The sequence below is a fragment of the Dicentrarchus labrax genome, unplaced genomic scaffold (assembly GCF_905237075.1).
Source record: "Dicentrarchus labrax unplaced genomic scaffold, dlabrax2021, whole genome shotgun sequence".
NCBI lineage: Eukaryota > Metazoa > Chordata > Actinopteri > Moronidae > Dicentrarchus > Dicentrarchus labrax.
In genome coordinates, this window is record NW_026136708.1 from 7,306,973 (window position 1) to 7,325,452 (window position 18,480).

Below are 18,480 nucleotides of genomic sequence, written 5' to 3' on the forward strand. Positions count from 1 at the left end.
TGTACTGAGTAAAGCACTTCTACACTATTCAACACTTGAATTCATTAGTATACAAAAAAGACATGACACTGTGTTCATGTTCTGGTATATGTATTAGGTTTCAATAATAACAACTGTTAATTTCTCCTTTTTGGGTACAGATTTACAGACATACCGTTTTGAATCCAACCTAGCATTTTTTTTTCTAAAAACATTTATACAGAATTGCCTTCAGGTTTTAAAATATACATATTTCCTTCCTGTATTTACAGAATTCCAACCCAACATCATTTTGTGGGTTGCAATGAAACACATTGTATAAAACAAATAGAAGGTGGGTCATGAAAGACAAAAAAAAAAAAAAAATGAATCAACAGATTCTATGGTAACAGTCATGGGTGGTTATTGTGCTTTTATCCGGAGGAACTGTCCCAACTTGAACATCTGATCGGACATCAGCGGAAGGAGGAATTCTCTCTCTCTCTCTAAATGTAGCGCTGTCTTTGTCCCCGAGAGCAAGCGAGTATGAATCAAAGGGAGGGGGGAAAAACAGGCAACTCACCCTCCAGATGATATCTCAATCAAGCTGGAATTGCACTAGAACAAAGAAGAAAATAAAGATTTTCTCTTTTTAAACCCTACCCGACCCAGATTTTTTATAGCTTTTCCGATGTTTAGCAAGTCATTAATAGAAACGGGTTACACAGAGTTCAGACTCTGTTTTTAAAATTACCTCATAAATCCACTCACAGTAGGAGTTCACTTCCTGATACGGTGGAGAGAGAAGAAACTCGTCTAATCCACTGATAAAGAGGAAAACAGTCGATGAATTCCTTTCCTTCGCTTTTCCTCCTGCCCTGTAGATGTCGCTGTACCGAAAAACACGCCAAAAAGAAACCATCCCTAAAAAAATGACTATGAAACCTACACCTGTCAAACATAATTCTCAAAAACCGGACATAAACCAGAAATGGCTTTCACTGCACTGAGTCAGAGTATAGTAAAGAAATAGGAAGGTGGTGAGTTTACAGAGATCTGGGGAAAAAAAAAACAACAACCGAAAACCAACGATGACTTCATCGAAAAAACAAGGAGTTAATTTACTAAGAGGGTCCCTGTGCCTGTTGGATGGGAGGATGAACTACTACCATGATACATACAGTACTGGAGGTTAGGCATCGTCACCTGACATGGCTGAGTAGTTAAACATGAGTACATTCTGCACAGGGCTTTTTTTTTTTGGGGGGAGAGACAGGTAACAAGGTGGATGGATGCTGGCGTCAAGTCCAGAGGTCGCTGACCGACCAACCGGCCCGGCCCTAAGCTGTTGTCGCACATCGTCCCACAACCGGGGCTCAGCTGGTGTTTGGCGTCGACCCAGTGTGATCGGGTCCCGGCCGCCCCCCCACCACCTCAGCCGCTCTGAATGTACTTCTTGATGACCACGCAGCCATGTCTGAAGAGCGGGCAGGGCAGTGACTGCAGGAGCGTCCAAGTGTTGGTGCAAGGGTCGAAGGTCTCCATGTTGCCGAGGGCTGGACCCTCGCTGCTCACGATGCCTCCTGTGGCGTAGATCTTCCCGTCCAGGATCACAGCACTGCGAAGGCAGACACAGAAATGTTGTTCAGTTCATTTCTTTTTAAGAGATAGAAACCTTTAAAGGAATAGACTTTTTGCGAGTTAGATGTGAAGATTGATACCTCGCTCTCATATCTGCCGGCTAGTCTGGCTCTGAGAAATGGTAACAATATCTGCCCATCAGCACCTCTACAGCTCACTATTGAATACAATACATCTTGTTTAATTTGTTTAAACTTCCAGGCATTTATGTGTGGATTTACCAGTGGAAATTCCACAAGTTACTGGTTGCAGCCAAGAAACTGAAGGGCACATAGGATTTTCATTAAACCAGACTCTGCTGTTGATACCATTTATGCTCTGCATGTTTTCAGCAGTAGCCATTTAATGTATTTACATTGTTTATTTACGTTTTATATAGTACTTTTTACCTGAGTCAACAATTCTCAATCTGGATTAAAATGACCTACCCATCCTCGCATGAAGGATGGATGAAGGATGCATGTTTGTAATCCAGCATTACTGTTTAGAATTGTATTCCTCTAATATCAGTCTCACTGTTTACCATCCACTCGCTCACAGCCGTGTCAGAGCTGTATTAGGTTACTGCTAATACAAAACCTGCCTACTGCTGCTGCTTCAAATTAAAAGCACTGACTGTTAGGACCAAATAGTAATGAGAGAGAAACTGTGTCAGGAAGATAAGTGGGTGAAAGCAAGTTTGAGCTAATGTGGCTTTGATACTAGCTAGCTATGACTCACCGCAGCAGGGATATTGCTCTTATTGTTAATCATGATAAGACAACAAAGCCAGACAGAAGACAACATCGCCATAAACACGCTGATTGTCGCGCTAGGGGCCACGCCTGAGATGTTTGACATAATTCACACATGCTGCCCAACAAGGCTACTTTGTAAGGTAAGAAAAAAAAAACCCCACACACATTACATTACCTCTTGAGGGCTAGGGAGAAAACTAATGAAAAAGCAAATATCTGTACAAATGTGCTCATTTGATATGAGAAACAGAAACAGGAGTTTGTGTGCGGAGAGGATTAAAACTTGGGCTGTAAGCTGATTAGGGCTTTGTACTCCTATTGGGGTTTGGAACGATCTGCATTTACATAAGGTGCACGCTCAAACACACACACGTACGCATACACACAGAGCGAACGACATGCAGTCCTATTGCACAAATTCACAACACAGTTGGGACTGAAAAAGATTATTACATAAAGCCTAAATCTACTCAGAGAGAAAGCCGCACAGCTGATCCAAAATGGAGAGAGCACAGGGCAAAGCCTGGAGCTGCTCGTCCTGATAAACAGAGGGGAGGTGCAGGCCTGCAGAGGGCCGGACGCAGCAAGGGGAGAATATCAGCTCTCTTGCACGATGACCTGCTAGACCTCATCTTGTGCGCAGGAGCATGCACTGTAGATAGTGCTGTTTCTGAGTGTTTGTGTGTTTCTCTTTTGGCAGCTCTGTGTGTTTGTTGTTTCGCCCTCCTTCCCCGCGTCTCTTCCTCTCTCGTGTGTCAGACTTAGTTAAATGTAGCAGAACAGCTGCCTGGCGTGTGCTGCTGCAGCTTATCAATAACTCTGACAACATGATTTATGTTATACATTCTGCACATAAGATCACTGTCTGTAATTGCTTCCCAAATGTATTTCGAGCATGCTTTCCTTCGTTCTCAGCTTCTGAGGAAAAAGAGAAAAAAAGAGTGGAGGAAAAAAAGGGCTCGGGCCCAGAAAACAGTGGGTTCATTATCCAGCAAACTGCATACCTCAGTGGCTCGAGCTGACTGGGATATTAGGATGTGATCCCACTGTTGTTAATTTTCATTTATCTCCCTTTATCAGCCATTATGTGTCCACAAATGCTATGAAAGTTACAGGTGTGGACTGCCCTTTCTTGGTTTTTTTTTTTTAGAACCAGAACATTACACCTAACTATGTGCAAATAAAAAATAATAATACAAATGACTCATATGTCATAGGTTTATCTCAGAATAAAATAGAGCGCTTAAACGCTTTGAAAGAAAGTTGATTAAACCAAGTAGTCTCTTTTTTTCCAACGGATTTCTTTTGTTTCTCTCAGGATGACAGGCAGCAGCGTTACTGATCAAGCAATTTTAAAAAATCAAGCCCACAAATTAGAAAGCAATTTCTCTACCAAGAGAGAAGTTTCACAACCTCAGTGCATCGTGTTGGAAACATTGTCAGCCCACAACTGGCTTTGTTCAAGTTTTAATTAACTGGCCTGAATACATTTTCCCTGTGCAACCGTTTACCCGTCTTATGACAAAAATACTGGCAGATTACTAATAAACTTGAGTTTTACATATTTTTTTTTAGGCTGTGTAATAATGTGGTGTTTTTTTAAGCTTCACACAAAACAAACCTGCAATTTGAGCTTTTGAAAAAAATCTTTTAAATTCCACACTGCGGGCCTAAATTACACGTGGTACTGCTACATTAATAATCTCTTACCTGCAGAACTGCCGAGAGTGATTCATGTTGGGACCGGCCTTGATGTTGCCTTTGTCTGGGTCATAGATAGTGGTGGCTCGAGCGTAGGCTCCTCCCAGGATGAATATAAAACCGTTTAGACTCACTGCAGGGGCGTATTTGTTATCTAAAGATATGAGAGGAAGAGAAGGAGAGAGAGGGAAGAAGGGGAGGAGATTTTTGTTAAAGAAAACACAGAGCTATTGTTTGAATGTCACTCTCACACACAGCAGAAATTTCCATTCACTATAATGGCATCAATTTGTTTTTTCATTTTTTCCCCAGGCTGCATGCAAAAATCATCATCAACATTCTTCTTATCACTTTACAGATGTGCCATTCTCAAGATTGCTTTAGAAAAAAATAACCCAGAATGGATGACAAACCAGTGAAAAAGCGGAGTTCATAAATCCTTGTGGCTTTATTGGGTTCTGCTCAAAAATATGTTTGGGCTTGGCAGCAATATAAAGGAGTTACCTAAGTCCCCAATAATTCACAATTGCATTACGCCCTCTGGCACATCCATAGATTCACACAAAAAAAAAGAAAAGGAAAAAAACGCTGTGCACATGTATTGGAAATACATGAGTGAACAGGTGGGGTACTGCTCACTGTGCATACTGTATAATTCAATCTGATACAGTATACAGCACATGAGGAAAACAAAGGCATTGGAGCAGCACCGCTGTAGAATTATAGATGATGGGGAAACAAAATGAAACAGTGGTTTGTGCGGAACGATGCCATTGGAAACCTGCAGCTTGCAAGCAGCGGCCCCGCTGTGTGGGAAGAGGAAGTGTATTTCAAACTCAGAGCAATTTCTCTTGAGCAGACTGCAGCTGGCCAATTTACAAGCAGCATGAATAATGCACAGACACTTGGCTGGAGCCGCCGTCCTTGCTGTTTTCTGCCACAGTGGACGGACATCCCTCATTGGAGACAGGCAACAGGAGGAGTAACGGCTGACGCCTTAATAATGGTGGTGGAAACCCTAAAAGCTTCTGTTGTGTAGTAGACTCCCCCCCTTCTGCCTTTCAGCTGCTGAGAGCAGTCTGACATGTTTAATTAACAGGTCACCTCTGGAGGCGAGAGGTGCTTCTGCTGCTCCTCAGAGTGACACTCTGAATGAGCTGCACTGCATTATGTTTTCAGCTACTACACTTCAACTCGTAATGTTCTGTAACAAGACCAGGGGCCAGATGCATAAAACTCTTTTTAGATTCATGACTGAAACTGTGCGTATGCACAAAGACAAAAATATACATACCCGTTCTTTTTCAGCAGATTTATAAAGCCGCAAGAAGCACGATTCTGTTCTATAAACCTCAATCACATGGATGTAGAAACGCCCTTAAACATCTGTTTGCGTATATATTCTGGAGCCCCGATCCACCTCTCATTAGACCTGTCAGTGAGAAGTGCACTTACATTGAGTGTAGCATTAGCGACATTCTCCAACGGCACCAAAACAGCTGTCATTACGCGCGGCTGTGGCTATTTATAGCACCCGTATCAGTTCATCACATGTACCTGTAAACCATCATCACGGTGATATCTCAATCATCATTATTAGGCAGAAGGATGATGAATGATTCATTTCAGCTTGTACTGAATCACACAGAGTGCTTCGCAAAAGCAAAAAAAAAAAAACACATGAAATGAAAAGACCATCTCACAGAAGGCTCAAATAAGTAAGAATCATCCGTCAAATCATTTAAATTGAAGTTTATAAATGTGCATTTGATAGACAATTTAAAGAACGCTGTGTAGACTGCAAGAATAATAATTAGCGAATAACCTAAATCTAACCTTTTTACTCTACGGATAAATCTCTCACCTTATATTTAATCTCCTTATTAATATCACCTGCAGCTGTCTCAGCTAAAACTTTGTGTGCTCCTAGTCTGAAGTGCACATGAGGTCCTATAAATACCAGTTTAGGAGGATGGCTTACGCCCCGGAGGCACAGCCACCAATGGGGAGGGATCCGAGTCAGGGATCACCAAAGATTTTTTTTTTATTTTTTTTGGGGGAGGGTTTATTGCCTTTGTTGGCTTTATTTTTTTATAGAGACAGTTAGAGAACAAACCCGGGCCGCTCAACTCCATAAAGGGCCCAGCCCATGAGCTACGCCCCAATTACCATATTAATTGTGATTCATCTTCTCGGGACCATGAATGTATGTACAAAATATCATGTCAAGATATTTCAGTCTAGACCAAAGTGATGGGCAGACAGGGAGACATTTCCATCCATGGCACTATCATGGCAAAAAAACCCACTTAACTCTAGCCTCCAAATTACATCATGCAGTTGTTTCATGCATTATATGACCATAATGCAGTCATATACACGCACTGAAATTCAATCTGAACTTCCACTGCATCCATCTGAGGCGTCAGCTTCATTTTCTGCCCTTGAGAAACAAGTTGCCACTGATTGGTCCTCCTCACATTCTGCTTGACGTGTTTATTTTCTTCTTTTACCTTCTTCATCTCATTGATATGCCGCTGCCTGTCTTCCCAAGCTTTTGTGTGTGTGTGTGCGAGCACAAGCGTAAGCGTGTGTACATGATGTTTTGTGTTAGGTCCCATAAACACAGAACACTCATTTCTCTCTGCTCGGCGCCTGAGGCAGAATAATAACAGGATGCTCTCAAAGGAAAAACCTTTCTCTCTTTTTCCCCATAGAAACTCTCACCATTGCTTGCTGCCTCTCTCTCTCTCGTGGACCCACAGTAAGCAGCGGGTTTGCACGAGTACCAGGCAGGTATATCGCATTCTCAATTGGCAAGTCTCAAAGGACTGCTGTCAGGGTTCAACATCTCTCCACCACTTTGCTTCTGCTGCTATCCCCTGGCCTTCGACACAACCAAAACGAGCCGTTTCTCCTTAAACAACACCGAGATACAATAAAGAGTACACAAGTATTGTCCATGTCAGCTGAAAACTTTCTAATTCTGAGAAAAAACCTTGCTATTCTTGAAGTCTCACAATGGATTTAGTCTGGTTTCGCCGCTTTGAGGCTAGAAAAACTAAGCCAGGAACCCACAAATGACCACATTCTACATAAAAAATGAATAAAGGGATGGGAGAGGAGGAAAAAAAAGACAGCAAAACAAGGTTTTAACACGGCAGCGGTGATAGGAGTACAGCTGTGCCTGCGGGGCAACACGGGCTGACGCAGCCTCTCACACTCTGATAAAACAGCTTAGTCACCATGTCTGGGACCCCTCGGGCTGAGGTCAAGGACAGGAAACGAGTGAAAACACACACACACACACACACACACACACACACACACACACACACACACACACACACACACACAAACAAACACACAGCTATGATGAAATTTGTGGTTGCTGTCTAAACAAACACCTTGTTGTTCCCTCACATCCTTTCCTATCTGATTCCTGCATCAACACGGCAGATATCTGATTCTATAAAACCGGAACACTACCGCAGCGATAACACACACACACACACACACACACACACACACACACACACACACACACACACACACACACACACACACACAGATACATCACAACTCACTCAATTATACCAACACTGTATACTGTACAGATCTAGATAAGACTGCTCTCTCTGATAAAGACTCCCAAACAGCAGTCGTCATCGCAAATCTGTGGCATTACAGCGGTGTGGAAATGTGCGGTCAGTCACAGGCGGCAGAAGATCACAAACAAGGAATAAAACAAGACATTCTCCTCCTCGAAAAAACATGGAGGACGAGTTGTTGGGTATCCTCTCCAGCTTCCTGCATCCCATCTGAGAGCACGGGGGAGCAGGAGGAAATAGGACAAAGAAGCTTCAGTTCTTCCAGCCAGAAGCTTAGATAAGATTACAACAAGGTAATTGGAGCAGCAAAAACTTGTTTCTTCTTCACACAATATCCTTTTATGTGGCGGAGAAGCTTTTCAAATGACGTACCAAAACAGCGGAGGGGGTGAACGGGGATGATGTACTTTAATTCAGAACGATGGAGAACAGATGGAGGTTGGGGGGGGGGACGACTCGTCCAATTAGGTAGCTATGGAAACACTCCATCTTCTCCACCTCTCTCGCTCTGACACTTTGCCCTCCTCTTCCTCCACCTCCATAATGGCGTTCTCAATCGCTGTGGCTGCTGGGCTGATACGTCATTTTGTGCTGGCCATTGTTCTGCTGTCAATTTCCCGATAGAGCAGTCTGGGCACAGCGTTTCTGCTCTCTGGTCCCTGGAGTCGACCAATCAATGGAGACCTGTCTGTCAGCAGGGGACGTACGCTGGGTGAATACTGGAGGAAGGCTGGGAGTATGTTGTGTAAGCAACTACTGTTTTCAAAGGGTTACTTTACCCAAATTATGAAAAAGCATATTTCAGTCAGGACCACTTTCGTCAAAATATCTTATATTCCAAGCAGAATTACATTTGGCGGTATGGCTCTGTTCTGGGACCTCCTTGTCCTTCCGCGTGCCTACGTGGAAAACCTTAAGGCAGGGAGAGCACACCTCCCTGCCCTTCCATGTGCATACATGGAAAAGTTTAAGACAAGGAGAGCGGCAGCAGAGACCCCCCAGGGTACAGAACAGAGCAGCATCAATGGCAATCAGAAAATGACATTGATTAATTAGAAATATAAAAAGGAGGAGCTGGGGTGGAGGTGGGTGCAAAAAGGCTTGTAGAGGAGCAGCAGAGATAGGCAGGCAGGCTAAAGCAGCTTAAATAAGACGCCATGTAGATGTTAGCCAATTGGATGCTTGAGGAAATCAGGTGAGCTGTCAGCTGACTGTGCATGGTATCCAATGGGAAGCTTAGAGGAATCAGCTGATGTATGTTTATGACTAGCTGTGATCGTATGATATAGCTGTAACTGAAAGCTAAGCCTGACTTCGTGCCCTGCCTGAACTAACGCTATGCTCAATTTTCTCACTTGAATCTAGGGGTTATCTTACCATGCAGATAGTTTTTAAAGGCCCTGAAAACTTTCTCAATCATTTTCTTATCATGAGTGATGGGGTCCTACGTGAACATACAGTTCTGGTTATTTCGTGTGAGAATTTGTTTTTCTCGGTTATCTATTCGCTGCTTTGAAGAGGGCAAGGCTTCCTTTGGGAAAAAGGAGGTGATGTAATCTACTTCCATGAGAGCAACATTTGAATTTGAGTTGGTGAGTAGTTCAGTTACTGTAAAACCAATCTGATCAAACCACACGCACCAGTTGAAGCAGGTTACTTTTTTAAGTGTTAAATTGCACCAAAAGATGTTGGTCTTTAACTTTGATTTAATCATGAATATTTCATGTTATAGAGGAATAGTTCAGCTCTAAAGCACAGCTTTCTGGGACTTTAATTTATGTTCCCACAATTATATGGCAGGTGAATGGAATTTGAAAAAATATTCACCCACACCTCGTCATTCATTCTTCCAGAGTCACTGTTACTCTACAGAACATACAGTGAACAGCTTTTGTAGGGGTAATTTCTTTAGTAGAAATTAGTTAATAAAGGGCTTTGACATAAAAAATAAGACCATGAATCTACAGTAATGCTGGCTGCTCTGTCAATCTTAACTACAGAGAGCTGAGGCCGATGGGAATGTCATTAGTTTCACAGGTATTTGGTCATAAATCAAAGTAAGTATTGGACAAACTGAAATTTTGGCCTGTTGGCAGTAGATGGAAAGTCAGGGATCACCAAAGTTATTACAACTCATGCTGAGGGAAACCTGAATGTTATGGTTATCCATCCAATAGTAGAGATATGTTCGGACAAAAGTGGTGGACCGACAGACATTTTCTATCCCTCAAACCATACAGCTTGACTTGCATTTCTCATGTTTTTAATCAATGACAAAATTAGTTACAAAGGTAAGAACCACTATTTCTTATTTATGATGGACATCTGCTATGTAAATGACATTGGACTGGTCTGATTGAGTAAGATTAACTCTCTTTTAAAAAAAAAAGACATGACGTGGGTGATTCACCTCCCTGAAAAGTAAAAGTAATGGTTAATGGTCTGTACTTGTGTAGGGCCTTTCTAGTCTTCCGACCACTCAAAGTGCTGTATACTGCATGCCACACTCACCCATCCACACACATTCAAACACTGATGTCAGTGGCTGCCATGCAAGATACAGACACTAAGCATTCAAACACATTCAAACATCAATAGGCAGCATCAGGAGCAATTTGGGGTTCAGTATCTTCCTCAAGGACACTTTGATATGCAGCGAAAGGAGCCATGGATCGAACCGCCAACCTTCTGCTTAGTGGACGACTCGCTTAACTTCTGAGCCACATCTGCTCAAAAGTACATATTTAGCATTAATACACAAATTGTAAGACATTAAAAAGGTCCAGAGTGTAACATTGAGGAGGATCTACTGGCAGAGATGGAATATAGTATTCATAGTTATGTTTCATAAGTGTATGATCACCTGAATATAGGAATTGTTGTGTTTTCTTGTAATGAGCCATTTTTGTCTACAGAGGGTCTACGGAGGCTGCCATGTTGAACCGCCATGTTTCTACAGAACGGAAAAACCCAACACCCTAGAAAGGGTGAGTTTCACTGCCACCATAGTATCCTACACACTTGAAAAGGGAGGGTGAAGCAAGGGGGTTGTAACATGCAACTACACTGCCAAATGCCACTAGATCCAACAAACTGGTCCTTAAAAGTTTCAGAAATAAAGAAGCTGATGGGGTGCAATGATTTGAATGGGTTGTGAATCTAACAAAACACTTTACGAGGGGGCATAGGATTGTATAAAATACACTTACACCACACTGCTGTATTATGTTGCAGTATGAAAAGTGAGGTTGAATCACAGAGATTTATGGATTTTCTGGAATCAATCAATGCACAAACAAAATTCCTTTCACCTCTATTGTGGGGAGGCACGAATTTCACAGAAAGCCTTGGCGTTATGGTTATTTGGGTGAGCTGACCTTTCAAGGAAAGCAATGAGGCTTCATAAATAGTTTACTTTACTGCACATGAGGGGACTCAATTATGCCCCCATGTTTCAGTAGGTATACTGCTAAGGAGACAGATAAATTGAAGACAAAGGAAGATAGAGATGAAGCTGCAGAGACACCTCGCATCTCAATAGACTTGTTGAAGGGACTATTTTTGGCACGAGTAATATTATTTTTCACTCTGCAAGAGATAGGAAGTCAGTCCTGATAAGTGTTTGTGAAACCCATTTGCAGTTCATGCGGGAGACGGTCCATGCAGAGGGATAACACACACCGCACACACGCACACACACACACACGACACACACGCACACACGACGCACACACACACACACACACACACACACACACACACACACACACACAGACGCACAGTACCAGAAAACGCACACAGCTGTATTTGTGTCAGTCGATAAGACGGTGCTGAGAGAGACTGTGAGAGACGGGGGTGGGTGGGGCGGTGGGTGAGAAGGAGGAGGAGGGGATGAGAGAGAGAGAGAAAGAGAGAGATGAACACGAAGATTAGAGAGGGAGAGCGATGGAGGGAGGCAGAGGGTTGATCGAGAAGCGCTCCCCACCGGCTCACTAAAATCATCGCCGGCCCAATTTCACAGGAAGCACTAAACCCGTCCATTATCTCTTGGCTCGTTGGCTGTCAGACGCAGGCTCATCTACACCCTGACAGCTGACGGTCTGTCTGTCTGCGTCTGTCCTTAACACACACACACACACACACACGCACACACACACGCACACACGCACACACACACACACACACACACACACACACATAAAAAGACAAACACCAAGCCTGCACACACACATGGAGTAACCTCCCGGCTCGTTACATAATTCATACGCTGTGTACCTGTGCCCCGGGGGGATGTATAGTTGATATGAGGTAAGGAGAGGTTGTGTGCGTCTGCATCTCTGTATATGTGTGCTTCTCACTAGACTTTTCTCTCATTTTCTCCTCTGCCAGCTGCTCTGCCAGACCTTTAATACCATTTAGCTCTCGCCCCAAACACCCACGTTACATAATCATAATTTCCCTCACAGTAGTCTTGCTCTGAAAAAGGCACTAATAACAGGCAGCAAGTTTTTGGGCGACGGTGCTGAGGGAAGTGCCTTCGTACTGGTGCTTTAATGACACAAGAACAACTTCTTGTCAGAAAGCATTTGAATTCAAATACATTTTTGACCCTCGGTTTCTCTGTGATGCCCACTGCTCTGAGTGTTGCCTGGAGCAACAGTGGGCCACCCATTTGAGATAATAATTCTTCAAAGCAGCATTTGGACAGCTATTTGCCTTGAGAATCCATCATGCGCCAACATCTTAAATGGGGTAATCCAGCATCAAATATAGAATTTTTAATTGTGTGGAAAATGTATGAATACAAACAGTTTTTTTTCCCCCATTTATAAATATATATTTCTGTTGCAGCTTTAAAGGAATAGTTTGACATTTTCGCTTATTCACTTTCTGGCCAAGAGTTAAATAAGAAGACTGATACAACTCTTATAATTGTTAAATGTGAAGTTAAAGTAAGTTAGCTTAGCTTAGCATAAATAGGACTAGAAACAGCTAGCCTGGCTTCAACAAAACATCACCATCAGCACCTCTCAAGCTCAGTAAATAACACATTATATTTCCATATTATATCAGCACAAAAACTAAAGTGTAAAAATGTAACTCTGAGACTGAGTATGCCTAACTTTTTCCTCCCTGTTTCAGCCTTTGTGCTAAGCTGAGCTGTAGCCTTATATGTAATGACAGACATGAGAGTGGTATCAATCTTCTCATCTAATTTTTCACAACAAAGCGAATAAGTGCATTTACCAAAATGTCAAACTGTTGGTTTAAAATGTTTCCAAATGTAAGGATGACGAAGGATGTGTTCAAATCAATAGCAAATTATCCCTGTCTGTGCTGTACCTTTCAAGGATATATTTTTGTGTAGAAACATGCCGGTGGATAAGATCTTTGCACTGGGAACACAGCTGTCATTGTTTTGAATCACGCAGAGTTGTGCACTGTGTGTTTTTCCTGCTACCTTGGAGTTATGGCAGCATGGTTAAAGTGTTTCTTCTGTTGCTGCGTCCTTCACAGGTCCCTGGTGGCTCTGACTGGAGTGTGGCTGCAGGTTTGTGCAGTGAATAACTACAGAGTTTGGCCAATAACATGTCAGAAGCTGCGGTCGGACCCACCTGTCATTTCAGCTATGGTCTGCTTATTATAATGATAGAGCAATAACATAGGCAGAGTGGGGGATAATGGAAAATACTGAGTAGGATGATAATAATGATAAGGAGAAAACAACATGAATGGAAAAGGTCATACAGTAACCACAGAATTCTTTTGTTGCCATGGGTGTGGGTCAACATTTTTACTGAAATAAACCCCTATATTGAAAATCGCATTTGTAGGTTTTTGTCCATTTATATTAAAGGTTTAGGTCTTACATCACACAAAGACAGACAGACAGACAGACAGATAGATAGACAGATAGACAGATAGATAGATAGATAGATAGATAGATAGATAGATAGATAGATAGATAGATAGATAGATTTGCCTTCAAATGGCAATCAGGAGTTTATGGTTTTGAAGGGAGATGTCAAGCACATTATATGGAAGGTGTTCAAGTGGGTAGAGTTGTGAGAACACTGTTGCTAGGCAACCGGGCAACCATAATGGAGGCCCTCTTAGCAAGATGTCAATGACCAGAGATTAAAAGAATGCATGCATTTCAATGGTTACAGTAATATGTTTGCAATATGAGCCTTTCGTGTTACATTATTAAGAAAAAAGTATCAACATTAATATTCATGTCTTGAAATGGAAGAATTTAGCTGGTGAGCGAGTAATTCTCATTCGAATGGGAAATGTGAAAGCATAATGAGGAAAGAGAAACCACACATTTGGGATTAACAAACCACAACCTGGTACACACTGGTTTAAAAATGAAACAACTGCTCTGTCATACAAAAGGTGATGGTAACAATGGCAACAGGTCCCCTGACGACTTAACAACTCTACACCGTGTTAAAGCTTGTGTGTGAAAGAATGTGCATGTGAAACAAAGACTGTGGGTGTCGCACCTATCATGGGCGATTCAATGAAGCTCCAGGTGTTGCTCTGCGGTACGTAGGACTGGAGGACACCCGCAGAGCGCCCGGCCTCGTTCACGCCTCCGAACACGTAGACTTTCCCCCCGCACACCGTGGCTGCCGCAGAGTGGACTGGCTTAGGAAGAGGAGAAACCGTCTCCCACTGGTTGGTGATAGTGTCGTACCTGGAGAGAGAAAATATTTCTATTATTTTATATTTCACATTCATGTACACAACTATGGCAATTTCAACCTTGGATGAATGGGAATTAAAAACTAAAGCCAAAGAAATCAAGGGAAACAGGAGGAGATGCAGGTCAAGGCTCAAACTGTTAAGTCAGTAAAGTCATGACAGCACTGCCATTAAACAGCTCCACGATGGAGTCTCTAAATTACTTATGAAATCTCGAATGATTCATAAACTACTGTACTCTAACACTCTGCAGTCCGTCATTTACACCCCCACACACACCAATACTATACAGGAAAAAAACTCTGATTTTAAAGTTCCCACTGCTCTGAATTCACTGTGAAATGCTCGTTTTGGCTGCAGGGCTGACAGATATAATTAGCAGAATGCCTACACCACCAGGGAAGATGAAAAAGACCAACCATTACGTACAATGACAGCAATTAAAGCAATTACACAAAGCAACATATGTTGGGAGCTACAAGCCATTAGTCTCTAGAGTTGGGCTGTGTGTCAGCGCTGAGCTTTGGACCTTTCTCACTGAGCCCTCTTTGGCAGAGACTTCAACGACGAGCCTAAAACTCAGCCGACCCAAACCGGCACAAACAGACGCAGCTAGATGAAAGGGCCTGACACAATGGGCTGCATGTGAACAAGACACTGGCTTATGGGATTGTGCCCTTATCAGAGGTTGAGTGTGCGTTTATATGTATATTTCTTAAATTTGCATTTTGTGCGTGTTTAGACATGTATTTGTGTGTGTGTGTGTGTGTGTGTGTGTGTGTGTGTTTTTTGCCCCATGGCTCCATTAGTGTGGTGTGTTAGCAGTGTAATCCCGTGTCCATGGGCCACTGATCAAAGCAGCCGCGCCGACAGCCTTCCAGCTGGAGTAGGCCTCATTAAAGAGCCGCAAACGGATCTAGGATCTGTGATTAAAACACACATCCATTCAGACTAAAGCAAGCCTTCTTGATCAAGGTTGTCTCTTTGTTATGGAAAGAAAAACATCTTTACATGAAGAACTGTAGCCAACGTCCCCCAGGACAACAAACCACGCACATCAAACACTTGAGGAATGTTGAAAAGTTGACTCCCGTACAGTCAATTAAAGATGGTTGCTTGCTAAAGTGTGATTTTTTTCACTGGGGTCAATAATGCCTAAGGCCTTTTGCTGTATTTTAGCAAACACAGGTGTCTACTTCCATTACTTTCTCATCCAACGCACCCGTCAAAGACAGACTGGTGTCCAACGGTATTTTTTTTTCAGTCTACAGATGCTTTCCTGGTGTCACCCTTGTGGCATCTAAAGTCAGGCTGAATTTAAATGGCACCTGGAATCGCTGGTTGCATCCACCTTCCTGTGAGAAGACCATCAGATAAAGTGCGAGAGGAGGCCGGTGAAGTGAGGGAGGGGAGGGTGGTGGTGTGTGTGTGTGGGGGGGGTCTGATAATGTTCTTGGCATCAGCTGCTGAGGGGGACGGGTTTAATTCGACTGGCAGTCTGCGAGAGAGTGGTGACACAGAAGACACTCTTGCAAAGGTGGACTGGAAACACTCAGAGTGCCAATTAGCACTGTTTAAACAAGGACACACACACACACACACACACACACACACACACACACACACACACACACACACACACACACACACACACACACACACACACACACACACACACACACACACACACACACACACACACACACACACACACACACACACACACACACACAGCATCAGGTTGAGTAACTGAGCCCGACTGAGATGGAAGGACTAACACGTGTCTCATTCTCTGGCAGATGTAATTACCCCTCGGACCACATCGTGGGGAGGTTCATAAATGTAAGGATCAGACACTGTTGAGTGAAGCTGATTACGGGACAGACAAAAAACAGGACGACTACAAGCAGCTGGTCATGATGAGAAAATATAACAACTACAACAAACATAGCATCTTCTGCTAAAGATAGCTAGAAAGTATGAGAGATGTAATCTGTTGCCGTTTTTCTGGCTATTCTTGCTTTACCCCTCAGATCCTCAAATTTCCTTTTTCTCAAGAACTCTGTGTATTTGTGATTAAATAAGAAACAAAGCTGCTGAAGCTGCACTAATCAATATGTTTATGTCAACAATGTATCAAATGACAACATGTGATGTAAAATGTGTCACTTATAGTGATGAAACGACAGAGAATGATCATGCGACTCCGCAGCATTTGTCAGGTGGCCAGAAGTGCGACTCAAAATAATTGCTGATGCTTCTCTATGTTAGCTGGATGTGTAAATAGGAAAGTGTGTGTTAACACATTTACAACAACTTCATGAGGTGATAATATTTGGGAGCTGTGTTTACAGGTTCTTCTTGCCGCTGAGTGGTTGCAGACAAACTATTGCAGTTTTAAAATTTGAATAAAACATCCTTATTTCTAAATGTAACACTCAAAAACTCTAGCTGATCTTCCTGTAGGACCTTCTGGGTTTGGGTTTTAACAAATTATCAGATTTTTAAATTCTGATAGGTGTGTGGAAACCACATTTTTCCAACAGAGTCCCATCCATTCCAAAGTAGAGAGGAAAAAAAGCACAGCCACAACAGCTGAAATCTCTCATGCTAAATTACCAGTATCATTCTTTGTTAGATAATAGTGTGCTCATATGAGACCCCATTTCTTTCAGCATGAACCAGATTCCAAAAAATAGGTTTTAAAGGGCCATTAATGTAAACACGGCACAGCTATCACGCAGTCATTCTGATAAAGGAGTTCTGACAAAGAGGAACATGTGCAGGTCAGAAAAACCTCAGTGTCTCAGATAGTCTCAGAGGTCACAAGTGTGATTGGATTCATTACATGTGTGATTCACTATCGAGCATTTAATATGAGCCGTGACATTAGGACTGACACTAAAGAAGATTCTCAGAGTGGGTGTACATGGTTCGATTATATCTCCAAGGGAGAGGAGACGGAGGAGAGAGACCGAGGGAAAAAAAAAAAGTCATTGCGTTCATTTCATAAACAAAGAAATAGCTCTGCTTCTCCTTCCTCTGAAGCCCTCAGTCAGACAGAAAAAGCACACAGTTTTTATATTGTCACTAAGACACTAGGAGTTTATCCCTCAATGTGCAGCGCTGCATCGATTGCTTAAAAAAAAAAGAAGTGTTTATACACAAAGACTGATCACCGCATGAAGCCATGTAATCGGCTGTAGCTCGTGACAGGGCTTGTTTCATCTCGCCGGGAAAATCATCTAGAAAATGTGGCTACGGGGTTACAACAGAACAAACAATGTAGGATTGTGCTCTTTTGTGCGGGGAGAGAGACAGAAAGGATGACAGATGGATAGATAGGTAGACAGAGATTGTGAATGAAAGAAAGAGGCCAGACTTTCAACTAGATTCGCCTCTAAATATGTAATCTGGATAAAGAAAAAACATCAGCACACACTGCGACTGACACGCCAACAAGGATTATAATTCAGCGTCGTCTAGTTGTAAGAGCGGCCTACGCTGTGTGACTGTGTTGGTAAGAGAGTACCAGCTAATGTTTCTCTGGCCTTTGTTCACCACTGACCCGTCTGCATAAGAACCGTAATGTTTGCTAGCAACAGGTTAAATGCCATGGAAATGCACAGTCACACCTGTCATGTTTGTTTATGTTGATGGCAGACGGATTTTCCACCACCCCCACCCCAACCTCCACCTGTATGCTTGCTCTGAATAGTGCACATGAAGAATCAGATCCAACCTTAATATGCCGGTCTGAAACCTACTTTCTGGAGAAAGTATTTACACTAAATACCAGGTGTTAAATACAGGAGTGGGAGTGGATAGAGCACTCACTGGCATATTCGCACATGAACCATATTGATTGGTGTCTGGTATCTTTTACAGCTGTAATAGGGTCTGGCTCCTGACTATATTTTTGTGGAGTTTTGTAAGTAGTTCTTTAAAACTGGGCCTTGACTCTGGGATGACATCAGGCCGAACGAGCTCTTTATTTAAGTCTCTTTTAAAAAATACATTTACATACATTTTAGATTTCCCTTTGTTAAGGTTGTTTTAACACTGCTAATAATATCTCAACAGAAAACTGGAACATGTGGAAAGTGGGTTTTACTACGTCA

At 42.6% G+C, this 18,480-nt stretch overlaps 1 protein-coding gene across 4 annotated transcripts in view; it reads right to left on the reverse strand.

The window, feature by feature from the left end:
- Positions 1–73: 73 nt before the first annotated feature.
- Positions 74–18,480, reverse strand: part of LOC127367926 (kelch-like protein 29) — a 201,858-nt gene continuing 183,451 nt past the window's right edge. For all 4 annotated transcript variants that reach the window (XM_051408182.1, XM_051408181.1, XM_051408183.1 and 1 more), the window contains 3 exons: positions 14,158–14,351; positions 4,047–4,191; positions 74–1,576 (listed from right to left, as the gene is read on the reverse strand). In XM_051408182.1, coding sequence (XP_051264142.1) covers positions 1,393–1,576; positions 4,047–4,191; positions 14,158–14,351 — 523 coding nt within the window. In that variant the 3' untranslated portion in view covers positions 74–1,392. The remainder of the gene's footprint in view (positions 1,577–4,046; positions 4,192–14,157; positions 14,352–18,480) is intronic.